Source organism: Passer domesticus, chromosome 3, assembly GCF_036417665.1.
Source record: "Passer domesticus isolate bPasDom1 chromosome 3, bPasDom1.hap1, whole genome shotgun sequence".
In the NCBI taxonomy this organism is placed as follows: domain Eukaryota; kingdom Metazoa; phylum Chordata; class Aves; order Passeriformes; family Passeridae; genus Passer; species Passer domesticus.
The window spans coordinates 1503700-1523574 of NC_087476.1; the positions used below are offsets into that span (position 1 = coordinate 1503700).

Consider the following 19875-nt stretch of genomic DNA (forward strand, 5'->3'; position numbering starts at 1 on the left):
CCAGCTCCCGGAAATTCCCCGAAAATTCCCCGAAAATCCGGGAAAAAACGGCGGGAATGGGCAGAAACCCGCAGCCGGGGTCCCGGAGACAGCCGGGATTTTCGTGGGATTTGGGGTCCAAATGTTGGAAATGATCTGAGAATTTTGCCCATTTTCCCCTCATTTTCTCCCCATTTCCCCCAATTTTCCCCATTTCTCCCATTTCCCCCCCCCATTTTTCCCAATTTTCCCCCATTTCACCCTATTTTCCTCCATTTAATCCCCATTTTCCCACATTTTTTCCCAATTTTCCCCATTTCTCCCCATTTCCCCCTAATTTTTCCCATTTTCCTATTTTCTCCCCATTTCCCAATTTTTCCCATTTTCCCCCATTTTCCATTCTTTTTCCCAATTTTCCCCCCATTTCCCCCTATTTTCCCCCATTTCCCCTCATTTTCCCCATTTTTCCTATTTTCTCCCCATTTTCCCTCAATTTCTCCCAATTTTTCCCATTTCCCCTCCTTTTTTCCCAATTTTCCCCTCATTTTCCCAATTTTTCCCATTTCCCCCAATTTTCCCCCATGTTTTCCATTCTTTTTCCCAATTTTCCCCCCATTTCCCCTATTTTTCCCATTTTCCCCCCATTTTCCCCTCATTTTCCCCATTTTTCCCATTTTCCCCTCATTTTCCCTCAATTTCTCCCATTTCCCCCCCTTTTTTGCCAATTTTCCCCTCATTTTCCCCATTTTCCCCTCATTTTCTCCATTTTTCCCATTTTCCCCCAATTTTCCCCATTTTCCCCTATTTTTCTCCATTTAATCCAAATTTTTCCCATTTCCCCCAGTTTTCCCCCTATTTTTCCCCATTTTTCCCATTTCCCCCTGATTTTTCCCATTTTCCCCCATTTTCTCTCCATTTCCCCTCATTTTCTCCCAATGTTTCCCATTTCCCCCCTTTTTTCCCAATTTTCCCCTCATTTCCCCATTTTCTCCCCATTTTCCCCATGTTTTCCATTCTTTTTCCCAATTTCCCCCCAATTTCCCCCCATTTTTCTCCATTTAATCCCAATTTTCCCATTTCCCCCCATTTTCTCCCCATTTTCCCCTGATTTTCCCCCAATTTTCCCCATGATTTCCCCCCTTTTCCCCCAATTTTCCCCATTTTTCCTTTAATTTTCCCCCTTTCCCCCATTTTTTCCCTAATTTTCCCAATTTTCCTCATTTTCCCCCATTTCCTCAGTTTTCCCCCATTTTCCCTGAATTCCCCCATTATCTTCAACTCCCTTTGCAAAAAATTCCCAAATCCCCCCAAATTCCTCCAATATTCCAAAACTTCCATTCCCCAAATCCCCAAAAATCCCAAAAAATCCCCTAAATTTGGAAAAAATCCCCAAAAAATCAAAAAAATCCCCAAAAAATCCCCCAAAATCAAAAAAAAACTCCAAAAAAATCCCCAAAAATCCAAAAAAAATCCCCAAATTTTCCCAAATTTGGGAATTCCTGCCTCTGCCATTCCCAATTTTCCCAGTTTTCCCCCATATTTTTACAATTTTCCCCATTCTTCCCCTAATTTTCCCCATTTGCCCAAAAACTCTAAAATTCCTCCAATATTCCAAAACTTCCATTCCCCAAATCCCCAAAAATTCCCCAAAATTTGCAAAAAATCCCAAAAAACCCCAAAAAATCCCCCCAAAAATAAAAAAAAATCCCCCCCAAAAATCCCCAAAATTTGGAAAAAATTCTCAAAAGAATCCAAAAAAAACCCCCAAAAATCCCCCAAAAAATCCCCAAAACCACCAAAAAATCCCAAAAAATTGCCCCCCAAATCCCCAAAATTTGGGAAAAAATTGTCAAAAAATCCCCAAAAATCTCCAAAAAATAAAAAAAAAATCCCAAAAAATCCTAAAAAATCCCCAAAAATTTCCCCAAAATTTGCAAAAAATTTGCAAAAAATTCCCAAAAAATCCCCAAAAATCCCCCAAAAATCCCCAAAACCCCCAATTCTGGCACTCCTGCCTCTGACCCTGCCACTTTTCCCATTTTTCCAGGGCTGCCGGAGCTGGAGCTGGGGGTTCCCGACCCCGGGCTGGGAATTCCGGGAATTCCGGGAATTCCGGAGCCGCTGCCGTGGCCCAAGAGCGACGAGTGAGTCCCAAAAAGCCAAAATTCCCAAAATTCCCGAGGGTTTCCCAAAATTCCTGAGGATTTTCCCAAAATTCCCAAGGTTTCTCCAAAATTCTGCAAAATTTCCACAGTTTTCCCAAAATTCCCAAGGATTTTTGAGGATTCTTCCAAAAATTCCTGAGTTTTTTTCCAAAATTACCCCAAAATTCCCAAGGTTTTTTCCCCAAATTCCCAAAGTTTTCCCAAAATTCCCCAGGATTTTTAAGGATTTTCCCCAAAATTCCTGAGGGTTTTTCCAAAATTTCCAAGAATTTTTGCGGATTCTTCCCAAAATTCCCAAGGTTTTCCATTTGGGAATTCCCATTTTTCCAAGCAGTAATTCCCAGATTTCCCGGCATTAATTCCCAGATTTTCCAGGCAGGAATTCCCAGTGTTTTCGGTTGGAAATTCCCACTTTTCCAGGCGTGAATTCTCATTTTTTCAGGCAGGAATTCCCAGCTTTCCCTGGGGATTTTTCCCCAGTTTCCCAGTGGTGAATTCCCATTTTCCAGGCAGGAATTCCCATTTTCCAGGCAGGAATTCCCATTTTCCAGGCAGGAATTCCCAGATTTCCAGGCAGGAATCCCCAGTGGTTTTGGTTGGAAATTCTCATTTTTCCAGGGGTGAATTCCCAGATTTCCCTGGGGCGTTTCCCCCCATTTTCCAGGCAGTAATTCAGTTTTTCCAGGTGTAAATTCCCAGATTTTCCAGGCAGGAACTCCCAGTGTTTTCAGTTGGAAATTCCCAGATTTCCAGGCAGTAATTCCCACATTTCCAGGCAGGAATTCCCATTTTTCCCGTTTTTCCCCCCAGGCCGTGTCCCCTGGAGGAGCTGCTGGCGGCCCCGGGCAGCGCCGAGGGCCGCAGCGAGGAGAATTCCAGGGCTGAATTCCCATTTTCCCAGGCAGGAATTCCCAGATTTCCAGCGTGAATTCCCAGATTTCCCTTGGGGATTTTTCACCAGTTTCCCAGTGGTGAATTCCCAGATTTCCAGGCAGGAACTCCCAGTGTTTTCAGTTGGAAATTCCCATTTTTCCAGGCGTGAATTCTCATTTTTTCAGGCAGGAATTTCCAGATTTCCAGGGGTGAATTCCCAGATTTCCCTGGGGCGTTTCCTCCCATTTTCCAGGCAGTAATTCAGTTTTTCCAGGTGTAAATTCCCAGATTTTCCAGGCAGGAACTCCCAGTGTTTTCAGTTGGAAATTCCCACATTTCCAGGCTGGAATTCCCATTTTTCCCCCCATTTTTCCCATTTTCCCAGGCCGTGTGCCCTGGAGGAGCTGCTGGCGGCCCCGGGCAGCGCCGAGGGCCGCAGCGAGGAGAATTCCGGGGCAGAATTCCCATTTTTCCCCATTTTCCCAGGCCGTGTGCCCTGGAGGAGCTGCTGGCGGCCCCGGGCAGCGCCGAGGGGCCGCAGCGAGGAGAATTCCGGGGCAGAATTCCCATTTTTCCCGTTTTTCCCCCAGGCCGTGTCCCCTGGAGGAGCTGCTGGCGGCCCCGGGCAGCGCCGAGGGCCGCAGCGAGGAGAATTCCGGGGCAGAATTCCCAGTTTTTCCCATTTTCCCAGGCCGTGTGCCCTGGAGGAGCTGCTGGCGGCCCCGGGCAGCGCCGAGGGCCCGCAGCGAGGAGAATTCCGGGGCAGAATTCCCATTTTTCCCGTTTTTCCCCCAGGCCGTGTGCCCTGGAGGAGCTGCTGGCGGCCCCGGGCAGCGCCGAGGGCCGCAGCGAGGAGAATTCCGGGACAGAATTCCCATTTTTTCCCATTTTCCCAGGCCGTGTGCCCTGGAGGAGCTGCTGGCGGCCCCGGGCAGCGCCGAGGGCCGCAGCGAGGAGAATTCCGGGGCAGAATTCCATTTTTCCCATTTTTTCCCAGGCCGTGTCCCCTGGAGGAGCTGCTGGCGGCCCCGGGCAGCGCCGAGGGCCGCAGCGAGGAGAATTCCAGGGCAGAATTCCCATTTTTTCCCATTTTTCCCCCGTTTTCCCCCCAGGCCGTGTCCCCTGGAGGAGCTGCTGGCGGCCCCGGGCAGCGCCGAGGGCCGCAGCGAGGAGAATTCCGGGGCAGAATTCCCATTTTTTTTCCCCATTTTCCCAGGCCGTGTCCCCTGGAGGAGCTGCTGGCGGCCCCGGGCAGCGCCGAGGGCCGCAGTGAGGAGAATTCCGGGGCAGAATTCCCATTTTTCCCCATTTTTTCCCAGGCCGTGTCCCCTGGAGGAGCTGCTGGCGGCCCCGGGCAGCGCCGAGGGCCGCAGCGAGGAGAAGGCGCTGCTGGAGCAGCTGGTGACGTTCCTGAGCGCCAGGGACGAGACCGAGCTGGCCGAGATCGACCGAGCCCTGGGCATCGACAAACTGCTGCAGGTGGGGCAGGAAATGGGGGAAAATGGGGGGGAATTGGGGGGAAAATCGGGGAAAAAATCGGTGGGGAAATGGGGAAAATAGGGGAAAAAATCGGGGGAAAATCGGTGGGGAAATGGGGAAAATCGAGGAAAAAATCGGGGAAAAATCAGGGAAAAAATCGGTGGGAAAATGGGGAAAATAGGGGAAAAAATGGGGAAAAATGGGAAAAAAATCAGGAAGAAAAGGGGGGAAAAAATTGGGAAGAAAAGGGGGGAAAAAAGGGAGAAAAAGGGAGAAAAAGGGAAATAAAAGGGGGAGGAGGAGGTTCCGGAGCAGGAGGGACGAGACCGAGCTGGGCGAGAGCGACCGAGCCCCTGGGGAGTGACAGACTGTGCAGGGGGGAAAATGGGGGGAAACTGGGGAAAAATGGGGAAAAAAATGGGGGGGAAATCGGGGAAAAAATGGGGGAAAATCAGGGGAAAAAATCGAGGGGAAAATGGGGAAAAATCAGGGAAAAAATTGGTGGGAAAATGGGGGAAAATAGGGGAAAAAATTGGAGAAAAAAAATGGGAAAAAAATCAGGAAAAATGGGAAAAAAAATCAGGAAGAAAAGGGGGAAAAAGGGGAAAAAAGGGGGAACAGGGAGGTTCCGGAGCGGGAGGGACGAGACCGAGCTGGGCGAGAGCGACCGAGCCCTGGGGACTGACAGACTGTGCAGGGGGGGGCAGGAAAATGGGGGGAAAAACAGGAAAAAATGGGGGGAATTGGGGGGAAAAATCACAGGGAAAATGGGGAAAAAATCAGAGAAAAATTAGATGGGAAAATGGGGAAAATCGGGGGAAAAATCAGGGGGAAAATGGACGGAGGTTGGGAGGAAAATGGTGGAAACATGGAAAAAATGGGGGGGAAATCAGGGGGAAAATGGGGAAAATTCTGCGATCCCAAGGGATTTTGGGATGGGATTCCAAAGGGATTTTGCGATCCCAAGGGATTTTGGGATGGGATTCCAAAGGGATTTTGCGATCCCAGGGGATTTTGGGATGGGATTCCAAAGGGATTTTGGGATGGGATTCCAAAGGGATTTTGGGATCCCAAGGGATTTTGGGATGGGATTTTGGGATGGGATTTTGGGATGGGATTTTGGGATGGGATTCCAAAGGGATTTTGGGATCCCAAGGGATTTTGGGATGGGATTCCAAAGGGATTTTGGGATCCCAAGGGATTTTGGGATGGGATTCCAAAGGGATTTTGGGATCCCAAGGGATTCTGGGATGGGATTCCAAAGGGATTTTGGGATCCCAAGGGATTTTGGGATGGGATTCCAAAGGGATTTTGGGATGGGATTCCAAAGGGATTTTGGGATCCCAAGGGATTTTGGGATGGGATTCCAAAGGGATTTTGGGATGGGGATTCCAAAGGGATTTTGGGATCCCAAGGGATTTTGGGATCCCAAGGGATTTTGGATGGGATTCCAGAGGGATTTTGGGATCCCAGGGGATTTTGGGATGGGATTCCAAAGGGATTTTGGGATCCCAGGGGATTTTGGGATGGGATTCCAAAGGGATTTTGGGATGGGATTCCAAAGGGATTTTGGGATCCCAAGGATTTTGGGATGGGATTCCAAAGGGATTTTGGGATGGGATTCCAAAGGGATTTTGGGATCCCAAGGGATTTTGGGATCCCAAGGGATTTTGGGATGGGATTCCAGAGGGATTTTGGGATCCCAGGGGATTTTGGGATGGGATTCCAAAGGGATTTTGGGATCCCAAGGGATTTTGGGATGGGATTCCAAAGGGATTTTGGGATGGGATTCCAAAGGGATTTTGGGATCCAAGGGATTTTGGGATCCCAAGGGATTTTGGGATGGGATTCCAGAGGGATTTTGGGATCCCAGGGGATTTTGGGATGGGATTCCAAAGGGATTTTGGGATCCCAGGGGATTTGGGATGGGATTCCAAAGGGATTTTGGGATGGGATTCCAAAGGGATTTTGGGATCCCAAGGGATTTTGGGATGGGATTCCAAAGGGATTTTGGGATGGGATTCCAAAGGGATTTTGGGATCCCAAGGGATTTTGGGATCCCAAGGGATTTTGGGATGGGATTCCAGAGGGATTTTGGGATCCCAGGGGATTTTGGGGATGGGATTCCAAAGGGATTTTGGGATCCCAGGGGATTTTGGGATGGGATTCCAAAGGGATTTTGGGATCCCAAGGGATTTTGGGATCCCAAGGGATTTTGGGCTGGGCTCCAGAAGAGTTTTGGGATCCAAGGTGATTTTGAGTTCCAAGGTGATTTTGGGATGGGCTCCAGAGGGATTTTGGGATTTTTGGCTCCAGAGGGATTTACTCTCTGGGCTGTGTCCGGGCCGTTGCTGCCTCCCCTCACTCCATGTTCCTCTCTCACTCGGTGTCCCTCTCTCCCCTCACTTCGGTGTCCCTCTCTCCCCTCACTCGGTGTCCCTCTCTCCCCTCACTCCGTGTCCCTCTCTCCCCTCACTCCCTGTCCCCCTCTCCCCTCACTCGGTGTCCCCTCTCTCCCCCTCACTCGGTGTCCCTCTCTCCCCTCACTCCCTGTCCCTCTCTCCCCTCACTCCGTGTCCCTCTCTCCCCTCTCTCCCCTCACTCGGTGTCCCTCTCTCCCCTCACTCCGTGTCCCTCTCTCCCCTCACTCCCTCTCCCCTCACTCGGTGTCCCTCTCTCCCCTCCTCCCCTCTCTCTCCGCTGCCTCCGCCGTTCCCCTCAGGGCGGCGCTCTGGACGCGCTCGGTGACCGCTTCCAGCCGCTGCCGGCGCCGCCGCCTCCCTCGCTGCTGCCGGAGCCCCGAGCCGCCGCCATGTTCCCGCAGCCCTTCCCGCCCTCCTCCGCCTCCGCCTCCAGCTCCTCCTCCCCGGCCGCTCCTTTCCCGGCGATGCTGCGGCCCAAGCCGCCCTTCGCAGCCGTCCCCAGTGCCCCTCCTGCTCCTCCTGCTGCTCCTGCACCTCCGGCTGCTCCTCCCTGCGGCCGCCGCGCGGCGGCGCGGGGGCGCGCGGAACCTTCCAGAACAGCGCCGGGAGCGCCTTGGGCATGGCGCGGGCCCCGGGGCTGGGCCGGCCGCGCCGGCGCCCCCAACCAGCTCCGGCTGCAGCTGCAGCAGCGCCTGCAGGGCCAGCAGCAGGTGAGCGGGGCAAAACACACCCCAAAAATACACAAATGTACCCGAAATATCCCAAAATAGCACCAAAATATCCCCCGGGCCCGGCTGCCCCCCGAGCGCCCTCAGGCAGCTCCGGCTGCAGCTGCAGCAGCGCCTGCAGGGCCAGCAGCAGGTGAGCGGGGCAAAACACAACCAAAACACCTAAATGTATCCAAAATGTATCCAAAATGTACCCAAAATATCCCCCGGGGCTCGGCCGCCCCCCGAGCGCCCTCAGGCAGCTCCGGCTGCAGCAGCGCCTGCAGGGCCAGCAGCAGGTGAGCGGGACAAAACACCCCAAAATAGCACCAAAATATCCAGCAAAACAGTCACAGTGAAAATCCCACCCAAAAAATCCCCAAGAATTCTAAAAATATCCCCAAAAAACCCAAAATATCCCCCAGGCTCGGCCTCCCCTGAGCGCCCTCAGGCAGCTCCGGCTGCAGCTGCAGCAGTGCCTGCAGGGCCAGCAGCAGGTGAGTTGGGCAAAAACACCCCAAAAACACCCCAAAATGTACCCGAAATATCCCCAAAAAACCCAAAATAACCCCAAAATACCCCAAAAAACCCCAAAATGTACCCAAAATATACCCAAATATCCCCTGGGCCCGCCCCCCCAGCGCCCTCGGGCAGCTCCGGCTGCAGCTGCAGCAGCGCCTGCAGGGGCCAGCAGCAGGTGAGCGGGGGAAAACCCACCCAAAAATAGCCAAAATAGCCCCAAAACCCACAAAATATCCCCAAAATATCCTCAAAAAACTCAAAATGTACCCAAAATGTACCCAAAAATCCCCCGGGGCTCGGCCCCCACCGAGCGCCCTCAGGCAGCTCCGGCTTCAGCAGCGCCTGCAGGGCCAGCAGCAGGTGAGCGGGGGAAAACCCACCCAAAAATAGCCAAATGTATCCAAAAATACCCAAAATAGCACCAAAATATCCAGCAAAAAGGTCACAGTGAAAATCCCACCCAAAAAATCCCCAAGAATTCTAAAAATATCCCCAAAATGTACCCAAAATATCCCCCGGGCCCGGCCGCCCCCTGAGCGCCCTCAGGCAGCTCCGGCTGCAGCTGCAGCAGCGCCTGCAGGTGAGCAGGGAAAACACCCCAAAACCACCCAAAATTACCCAAAATGTACCCAAAATATTCAGCAAAAAGGTCACAGTGAAAATCCCACCCAAAAAATCCCCAAGAATTCTAAAAAAATCCCCAATAAACCCCAAATATCCCCCGGGCCCCGGCCGCCCCCCCAGCGCCCTCAGGCAGCTCCGGCTGCAGCAGCGCCTGCAGGTGAGTGGGGAAAACCACCCCAAAAATACACAAAATTACCCAAAATGTACCCAAAATATCCAGCACAACGGTCACTGTGAAAATCCCACCCAAAAAATCCCCAAGAATTCTAAAAATATCCCCAAAAAACCCCAAATATCCCCCGGGCTCGGCCTCCCCCCAGCGCCCTCAGGCAGCTCCGGCTGCAGCTGCAGCAGCGCCTGCAGGCCAGCAGCAGGTGAGTAGGGGAAAAACACACCCCAAAATAGCCAGAAAATCCCCAAACCCCCCCAAAATATCCAGCAAAAATGGTCACAGTGAAAATCCCAGCCTAAAAAATCCCACCCATAAAAACACTATAAAAACCCTTTTAAACCCCATAAAACTCCATTAAATCCCATAAAACCCCATACAAACCCCATATAACCCCCATAAAAACCCTATAAAACCGCATAAAACCCTATTAAACCCCATTAAAAACCCCATACAAACCCCATTACAACCCATAAAACCCCATACAAACCCCATAAAACCCCATACAAACCCCATAAAAACCCTACCAAACCCCATATAACCCCCATAAAAACCCTATAAAACCCCATAAAAACCCCATAAAAACCCTATAAAACCCCATAAAAACCACATTAAATCCCATAAACACCCCATTAAACCCCATACAAACCCCCATAAACCCCATTAAAAATCCCATTAAACCCTATTAAAACCCCCATAAACCCCATTAAAAACCCCATTAAAACCTCTCCAAGACCCCATTAAACCCCATTATACCCTATTAAACCCCATACAAACCCCATACAACCCCCATTAAAACCCCATTAAAACCCCATAAAAAACCCCCCAAAACCCCATTACAACCCCATAACGCCCATACAAACCCCATAAACCCCATACAAACCCCATAAAAACCCTACTAAACCCCATATAACCCCCATAAAAACCCTATAAAACCCCATAAAAACCCCATTACACCCCATTAAATCCCATAAACACCCCATAAACACCCCATTAAACCCCATACAAACCCTATAAAAACCCTTTTAAACCCCATAAAACCCCATACAAACCCCCATTAAACCCTATTAAAACACCCATAAACCCCATTAGAAACCCCACAAACCCCATTAAAACCCCCCAAGACCCCATTAAAACCCCATTATACCCCATTATACCCATTAAAACCCCATAAACCCCATACAAACCCCATAAAACCCCCATACAAACCCCATAAAATCGCTTTAAACCCCCATTAAACCCCATTAAAAACCTCATTAAAAACCCCCCAAAACCCCATTACATCCTATTAAACCCCATACAAACCCCATAAACCTAATAAAACCCCCAAGCAAGCCCCATAAAACCCCATTAAACCACTTATAACCCCCAGAAAAAGCCCATAAACCCCATACAAACCCCCATTAAGTCCCCTAAAAACCCCATACAAACCCGCTAAAATCTCTTTAAACCCCATTAAAAACCCATACAAACCCCATAAAACCCCATATAATCCCCATAAAAACCCTATAAAACCACCATAAAAGTCCATAAAACCCCATTACACCCCATACAAACCCCATAAAACCCCATTAAACCCCATACAAACCCTATAAAACCCCCATAAAAGTCCATAAAACCCCATTACACCCCATAAAAACTCCATAAAACCCCCATAAAACTCCATAAAACCCCATACAAACCCCATAAAACCCCCATTAAAAACCCACCAAAACCCCATTAAACCCCATACAAACCCCATACAAACCCCATAAAACCCCCATTAAAAACCCACCAAAACCCCATTAAACCCCATACAAACCTCATAAACCCCATATAACCCCCATACAAACCCCATAAAACCCCATAAAACCCCATAAAAACCCCATAAAACCCCATACAAACCCCATTAAAACCCTACTAAACCCCATACAAACCCCATAAAAACCCTATAAAACCCCATAAAGACCCCATTAAATCCCATAAACACCCCATTACACCCCATACAAACCCTACAAAACCCCATACAAACCCCCATAAACCCCATTAAAAACCCCATTAAACCCTATTAAAACCCCCATAAACCCCATTAAAACCCCATTATACCCTATTAAACCCCATACAAACCCCATAAACCCCATTAAAAACCCCATTAAACCCCATAAAAACCCCATACAAACCCTATAAGGCCCCATTACACCCTATTAAACCCCCTACAAACCCCCTAAAATCTCTTTAAACCCCATTAAAAGCCCCATATAAACCCCATAAAACCCTACTAAACCCTACATAACCGCCATATAAACCCTATAAAACACCATATAACCCCCATAAAAACCCTATAAAAACCCTTTTAAACCCCATAAAACTCCATTAAATCCCATAAAACCCCATACAAACCCCATTAAACCCCATACAAACCCTATAAAACCCCATAAAACCCCATACAAACCCCATTAAACCCCATACAAACCCTACAAAACCCCATAAAACCCCATACAAACCCCATTAAACCCCATACAAACCCTACAAAACCCCATAAAACCCCATGCAAACCCCATAAACCCCATACAAACGTCATTAAACCCAATACAACCCCCATAAACCCCATTAAAACCCCCATTAAACCCTATTAAAACACCCATAAACCCCATACAAACCCCATAAACCCCATTAAAAACCCCATTAAACCCCATTAAAAACCCCCCAAGACCCATTAAAACCCCATTATACCCTATTAAACCCCATACAAACCCCATAAACCCCACACAAACCCCATAAAATCCCTTTAAACCCCATTAAAAATCCCCAAGACCCCATTAAAATCCCATTACACCCTATTAAACCCCAAACCCCATAAAACCCCATACAAACCCTATAAAATCCTATATAAACCCTATTAAACCCCACAAAACCCCATAAAAACCCCCCAAACTGCATACAAACCCCATATAAACCCCATAAAACCCCATTAAACTGCATACAAAGCCCACAAAACCCCATACAAACCCCATAAATCCATCATTAAAACCCCATTAAAAACCCCATTAAACCCCATAAAAAACACCCCAGAACCCCATTAAAACCCCATTACACTCCATTAAACCCCATAAACCCCCTAAAAACCCCATACAAACCCCATAAAACCCTATAAAACCCCATACAAACCCGCTAAAAACCCCATACAAACCCTATAAAAACCCTATTAAACCCCACAAAACCCCATACAGACCCCATAAAAACCCCATAAAACCCCATAAAACCCCATACAAACCCCATATAACCTCCACCAAAACCCCATAAAATCCCTTTAAACCCCATTAAAAAACCCTCAAAACCCCATTAAACCCCATACAAACGCCATAAACCCCCTAAAAACCCCATTAAACCCCATACAAACCCTGTAAAAAACCCTATAAAACCCCATAAAAATCCCTTTAAACCCCATAAAAAACCCCCCAAAACCCCATTACAACCCCATAACACCCATACAAACCCCATAAAAACCCTACTAAACCCCATATAACCCCCATAGAAACCCTATTTAACCCCATTAAACCCCATTAAACCCCACACAAACCCCATAAACCCCATACAAACCCCATAAAACCCCCATTAAAACCCCATAAAATCCCTTTAAACCCCATACAAACCCCCCCAAAACCCCATTACAACCCCATAACACCCATACAAACCCCATAAAAACCCTACTAAACCCCATATAACCCCCATAGAAACCCTATTTAACCCCATAAAACCCCATTAAACCCCACACAAACCCCATTACACCCTATATAAACCCCATAAACCCCATACAAACCCCATAAAAACCCTACTAAACCCCATATAGCCCCCATAAAAACCCTATAAAACCCTATTAAACCCCATTACACCATATTAAACCCCATAAACACCCCATCAAATCTCTTTAACCCCCAATAAGAACCCCATTAAACCCCATGAAAATCCCCATTAAACCCCATAAAAACCCCCCAAAACCCCATCAAAACCTCATTAAATCCCCATTACACCCCATAAAACCCCACACAAACCCCACAAACACCCCACAAACCCCACACAAACCCCATTATCCCATTAACCCGCTGTTGTCCGCGTCGCAGCTGCTGCAGCAGAACCGGCAGGCGGCGCTGCTGGGGCACTTCGGGGCTCCCGTGGGGCTCTCGCTGCGCGCCGGGATCCCGCAGCAACCGCAGGTAACGGGGTTTGGGGTTTTTATAGGGTTTTTATAGGGTTTGTGTGGGGTTTGTGTGGGGTTGGGGCTCTCGCTGCGCGCCGGGATCCCGCAGCAGCCGCAGGTAATGGGGTTTGGGGTTTTTATAGGGTTTGTGTGGGGTTTGTGTGGGGTTTGTGTGGGGTTGGGGCTCTCGCTGCGCGCGGGGATCCCGCAGCAGCCGCAGGTAATGGGGTTTATAGGGGATTTATGGGGTTTTTATAGGGTTTGTGTGGGGTTTGTGTGGGGTTTGTGTGGGGTTTGTGTGGGGTTTGTGTGGGGTTTGTGTGGGGTTGGGGCTCTCGCAGCGCGCCCGGATCCCGCAGCAGCCGCAGGTAATGGGGTTTGGGGTTTTTATAGGGGATTTATGGGGTTTGTGTGGGGTTTGTGTGGGGTTTGTGTGGGGTTTGTGTGGGGTTGGGGCTCTCGCTGCGCGCCGGGATCCCGCAGCAGCCGCAGGTAACGGGGTTTGGGGTTTTTATAGGGTTTGTGTGGGGTTTGTGTGGGGTTTGTGTGGGGTTTGTGTGGGGTTGGGGCTCTCGCTGCGCGCCGGGATCCCGCAGCAGCCGCAGGTAACGGGGTTTGGGGTTTTTATAGGGTTTGTGTGGGGTTTGTGTGGGGTTTGTGTGGGGTTTGTGTGGGGTTTTTATAGGGTTTGTGTGGGGTTTGTGTGGGGTTTTTATAGGGTTTGTGTGGGGTTTGTGTGGGGTTTTTATAGGGTTTGTGTGGGGTTTGTGTGGGGTTGGGGCTCTCGCTGCGCGCCGGGATCCCGCAGCAGCCGCAGGTAACGGGGTTTTTATAGGGGATTTATGGGGTTTTTATAGGGTTTGTGTGGGGTTTGTGTGGGGTTTTTATCGGGTTTGTGTGGGGTTTGTGTGGGGTTTGTGTGGGGTTGGGGCTCTCGCTGCGCGCCGGGATCCCGCAGCAGCCGCAGGTAATGGGGTTTGGGGTTTTTATAGGGTTTGTGTGGGGTTTGTGTGGGGTTTGTGTGGGGTTGGGGCTCTCGCTGCGCGCGGGGATCCCGCAGCAGCCGCAGGTAATGGGGTTTGGGGTTTTTATAGGGTTTGTCTGGGGTTTGTGTGGGGTTTGTGTGGGGTTTGTGTGGGGTTTGGGCTCTCGCTGCGCGCGGGGATCCCGCAGCAGCCGCAGGTAATGGGGTTTATAGGGGATTTATGGGGTTTTTATAGGGTTTGTGTGGGGTTTGTGTGGGGTTTGTGTGGGGTTTGTGTGGGGTTTGTGTGGGGTTTGTGTGGGGTTGGGGCTCTCGCTGCGCGCCCGGATCCCGCAGCAGCCGCAGGTAATGGGGTTTGGGGTTTTTATAGGGGATTTATGGGGTTTGTGTGGGGTTTGTGTGGGGTTTGTGTGGGGTTTGTGTGGGGTTTGTGTGGGGTTTTTATAGGGTTTGTGTGGGGTTTGTGTGGGGTTTTTATAGGGTTTGTGTGGGGTTTGTGTGGGGTTTTTATAGGGTTTGTGTGGGGTTTGTGTGGGGTTGGGGCTCTCGCTGCGCGCCGGGATCCCGCAGCAGCCGCAGGTAACGGGGTTTTTATAGGGGATTTATGGGGTTTTTATAGGGTTTGTGTGGGGTTTGTGTGGGGTTTTTATCGGGTTTGTGTGGGGTTTGTGTGGGGTTTGTGTGGGGTTTGTGTGGGGTTTGTGTGGGGTTGGGGCTCTCGCTGCGCGCCGGGATCCCTCAGCAACCGCAGGTAATGGGGTTTGGGGTTTTTATAGGGTTTGTGTGGGGTTTGTGTGGGGTTGGGGCTCTCGCTGCGCGCGGGGATCCCGCAGCAGCCGCAGGTAATGGGGTTTGGGGTTTTTATAGGGGATTTATGGGGTTTGTGTGGGGTTTGTGTGGGGTTTGTGTGGGGTTTGTGTGGGGTTTGTGTGGGGTTGGGGCTCTCGCTGCGCGCCGGGATCCCGCAGCAGCCGCAGGTAACGGGGTTTGGGGTTTTTATAAGGTTTGTGTGGGGTTTGTGTGGGGTTTGTGTGGGGTTTGTGTGGGGTTTTTATCGGGTTTGTGTGGGGTTTGTGTGGGGTTTGTGTGGGGTTTTTATCGGGTTTGTGTGGGGTTTGTGTGGGGTTTGTGTGGGGTTGGGGCTCTCGCTGCGTGCCGGGATCCCTCAGCAGCCGCAGGTAATGGGGTTTATAGGGGATTTTATGGGGTTTTTATAGGGTTTTTATAGGGTTTGTGTGGGGTCTGTGTGGGGTTTTTATAGGGTTTGTGTGGGGTTTGTGTGGGGTTGGGGCTCTCGCTGCGCGCCGGCATCCCGCAGCAGGCGCAGGTAATGGGGTTTGTGGGGTTTTTATGGGGTTTGTGTGGGGTTTGTGTGGGGTTTGTGTGGGGTTTGTGCGGGGTTTGTGTGGGATTTGTGTGGGGTTTGTGTGGGGTTTGTGTGGGGTTTTTATCGGGTTTGTGTGGGGTTTGTGTGGGGTTTGTGTGGGGTTGGGGCTCTCGCTGCGTGCGGGGATCCCGCAGCAGCCGCAGGTAATGGGGTTTATAGGGGATTTATGGGGTTTTTATAGGGTTTTTATAGGGTTTGTGTGGGGTTTGTGTGGGGTTTGTGTGGGGTTGGGGCTCTCGCTGCGTGCCAGCATCCCACAGCAGCCACAGGTGAGGGTTTTATAGGGTTTTTATGGGGTTTTTATGGGGTTTGTGTGGGGTTTGGGCTCTCGCTGCGCGCCGGCATCCCGCAGCAGCAGCAGCCGCAGGTAATGGGATTTATAGGGTTTGTTTGGGGTTTGTGTGGGGTTTGGGCTATTTGAGGTGTTTGGGGTTTGGGGTTTTTAGGGTTTGTGTGGGGTTGGGGCTCTCACTGCACGCCGGCATCCCGCAGCAGCAGCAGCCACAGGTAACGGGTTTGGGATTTTTCACTGGGGTTTGTTAGGGGTTTTTTGGGGTTGTTTCGGGTGTTTGGGGTTTGAGGTTTGAGTTTTTGGGGTTTGGAATGAGTTCGGGGTGGGAATCTCCATGAGGGCAGCAATGCAGCAGCAGCAGCAGCAGGTACCCCGGGCTTTGGGGTTTTGGGGTTTGGGATGGGTTTTAGGGATGGATTATTGATTTGGGGTTTGGGTCGGGTTTGGGAAAAGTTTTAGGGACGCATTTTGCATTTGGGATTTAGGGTTTGGGTTGGGTTTGGGATAGGTTTCAGGAATGGATTTTTGATTTGGGATTTGGGGCTTGGGATAAGTTTTAGGGACGCATTTTTCATTTGGGATTTGGGAAGGGTTTGGGCTAAATTTCAGGGACGCATTTTTCATTTGGGTTTGGGCTAAATTTCAGGGACGCATTTTTCATTTGGGATTTAGGCTTTGGGATGGGTTTGGGCTAAATTTCAGGGACGCATTTTTCATTTGGGTTTGGGCTAAGTTTCAGGGACCCATTTTCCATTCATATTTTGACACTGACTTCCGCCATGTGCAAATCCCAAAACTCCCTCTACAACCCCCACCTGGGGTGACGATCCCTGTACGAAATTCCAGGATATTTTTTGGGATAACCCCCAATCCCTCCCTCCCTCCCGCAGCCCCCGCTGAACGCGCAGATGCTGGCGCAGCGGCAGCGGGAGCTCTACAGCCAGCAGCACCGGCAGCGGCAGCTGATGCAGCAGCGCGCGCTCCTCCTGCGCCAGCAGCAGCAGCAGCAGCAGCAGCAGCAGCAGCAGCAGCAGCAGCAGAGCTTCGGCAGCTCCGCCCTGGGCGCGCCGCGGCTGCCGCAGGGCGCGGCGCAGCAGTTCCCCTTCCCGCCCGGCTACGGTACGAGCAGCGGTGCCGGCGGCGGTGCCGGCGGCGGCTTCGGCGGTCCCGAGGCGCTGGGGAGCCGCGGGGGCCTCGGCGGCAGAGGGATGATGGCGGCGCCCTTCGGAGCCGGGATGGGCCCGGGCGGCGTGCAGCAGAACCTCTTCCAGTACTCGGGGGCAGGTACGGGGCACGCGGGGTTTGGGGGGTTCGGGGGGTTCGGGATATTTGGGACATTCGGGGTGTTTGGGACATTCGGGGTGTTTGGGACATTCGGGGTGTTTGGGATATTTGGGGTGTTTGGGGTATTTGGGACATTTGGGGGATTTGGGACATTTGGGGTATTTGGAGTATTTGGGACATTCAGGGCATTCGGGGTGTTTGGGACATTCGGGGTGTTTGGGACATTCAGGGTGTTCAGGACATTCGGGGTGTTTGGGGTATTCAGGGTATTCAGGAACCTCTTCCAGTACTTGGGGGGCAGGTACGGGGGCTGGAGTGTTTGGGGTATTTGGGGGGTTCGGGATATTTGCAGGATTTGGGACATCCGGGGTATTTGGGACATTCAGGGTGTTTGGGGTATTTGGGACATTTGGGGGATTTGGGACATTTGGGGGATTTGGGACATTTGGGGGATTCGGGACATTTGGGGTGTTTGGGGTATTTGGGTATTCAGGGTATTTGGGACATTTGGGGTATTTGGGACATTGGGGGGATCTGGGGCATTTGGGGTGTTTGGGATATTCAGGGCATTCGGGGTGTTTGGGACATTTGGGGTGTTTGGGACATTCAGGGTATTTGGGACATTTGGGGTGTTTGGGACATTCGGGGGATTTGGGACATTCGGGGGATTTGGGACATTCGGGGTATTTGGGGCATTTTGGGGTATTCAGGGTGTTTGGGACATTTGGGGTATTTGGGATATTCAGGAATCTCTTCCAGTACTCAGGGGCAGGTACGGGGTCTGGAGTGTTAGGGGTGTTAGGGGTAGTTGGGGTGTTTGGGACATTCAAGGGATTTGGGACATTCAGGGGATTTGGGACATTTGGGGTATTTGGGGCATTCAGGGTGTTTGGGGTATTCAGGAACTTCTTCCAGTACTCGGGGGCAGGTACGGGGCACGGCGGCTTTGGGGGGTTTGGGGATTCGGGGTATTTGGGGTCTTTGGGACATTCGGGGGATTTGGGGCATTTGGGATATTCAGGAACCTCTTCCAGTACTCGGGGCAGGTATGGGATGCCCAGGTACTCGGGATATTCGGAGTATTTGGGTATTCTGGATATTTGGGACATTTGGGGTATTTGGGATATTCAGGGTATTTGGGACATTTGGGGTGTTCGGGACATTCGGGGTGTTTGGGGTATTCAGGAACTTCTTCCAGTACTCGGGGGCAGGTACGGGGCACAGCGGCTTTGGGGGGTTTGCGGATTCGGGGTATTTGGGGTGTTTGGGACATTCGGGGGATTTGGGGTATTTGGGATATTCAGGAACCTCTTCCAGTACTTGGGGCAGGTATGGGATGTCCAGGTACTCGGGATATTCGGAGTATTTGGGATATTCGGGGTATTTGGGACATTTGGGGTATTTGGGATATTCAGGATCTTTGGGATATTCGGGGTATTTGGGATGTTCGGGGAGTTTGGGGTGGGGCATGTGGGAATGTGGGCGGGGCCTTCCGTCCATGACGGCGCTCGCGGGTCGGCAGGGATGGCGCCGCAGAGCGACCCGTCGGGATTCGCGCCGGCGCTCAGCCCCGGCAGCCCCATGATGTCGCCGCAGCTGCCGCCGGCGCCGCCCGCGCCCGGCTACCAATCGCCGGAGCTGAAATCCTGGCAGGCCGGAGCCGTCGGCAACAACGGGTGAGGAACCGGCGCCGGAGAGGGCCCGGGGCGGCGGCAGCAGCCTCTGGAAGAGACTGGCCATGGGGATTGGCCTTGGGATTGGCCATTGGGATTGGCCATTGGGATTGGCCTTGGGATTGGCCATTGGGATTGGCATTGGGATTGGCCTTTGGCTTTGGGATGGGCCATGGGGATTGGGGATTGGGATTGGGGATTGGGATTGGGGATTGGGATTGGCCATTGGGATTGGCCATTGGCCATTGGGATTGGCCATTGGGATTGGCCATTGGGATTGGCCTTTGGGATTGGCCATTGGCCATTGGCCATTGACCATTGGGATTGGCCATTGGGATTGGCCTTGGGATTGGCCATTGGCCATGGCCATTGGCCATTGACCATTGGGATTGGCCATTGGGATTGGCCATTGGGATTGACCATTGGCCATGGCCATTGGCCATTGACCATTGGGATTGGCCAATGGGATTGGCCATTGGGATTGGCCAATGGGATTGGCCTTGGGATTGGCCAATGGGATTGGCCATTGGGATTGGCTATTGGGATTGGCCTTGGGATTGGCCATTGGGATTGGCCAATGGGATTGGCCATTGGGATTGGCCATTGGCCTTGGGATTGGCCTTGGGATTGGCCAATGGGATTGGCCATTGGCCTTGGTATTGGCCATTGGGATTGGCCAATGGGATTGGCCATTGGCCTTGGTATTGGCCATTGGGATTGGCCAATGGGATTGGCCATTGGCCTTGGGATTGGCCTTGGGATTGGCCAATGGGATTGGCCATTGGGATTGGTTATTGGGTTTGGCCATTGGCCATTGGGATTGGCCATTGGGATTGGCCTTGGGCTTGGCAATGGGGATTGGCCATTGGGGTTGGCCATTGGCCATGGGCTTGGCCATTGGGCTTGGCCATTGGGATTGGCCTTTGGGATTGGCCATTGGGATTGGCCATTGGGGTTGTCCAATGGAATCATCCCTTGGAATAATTCTTTGAAATTATCCACTGGGATTGTCCATTGGAATCGTCCTTTGGAGTCACCCATTGGAATTATTCTTTGGGATTTTCTATGGGAACTGTCCATTGGAACATTCTAAGGGAATCATCCTTGGGAATTGTCCATTGGAATGTCCATTGGAA

The 19875-nt window shown here is 51.2% G+C and overlaps 1 protein-coding gene across 1 annotated transcript in view; it reads left to right on the top strand.

Annotated features, from left to right (window-relative positions):
- The window catches only part of NCOA1 (nuclear receptor coactivator 1), a 77642-nt gene that overhangs the window by 45797 nt on the left and 11970 nt on the right, over positions 1-19875 (top strand). Inside the window, 6 exon segments of the mRNA XM_064411491.1 lie at positions 2027-2123; positions 4337-4496; positions 7219-7629; positions 13042-13134; positions 16673-17066; positions 18589-18742. Of these exon segments, the coding sequence (XP_064267561.1) occupies positions 2027-2123; positions 4337-4496; positions 7219-7629; positions 13042-13134; positions 16673-17066; positions 18589-18742 (1309 nt within the window).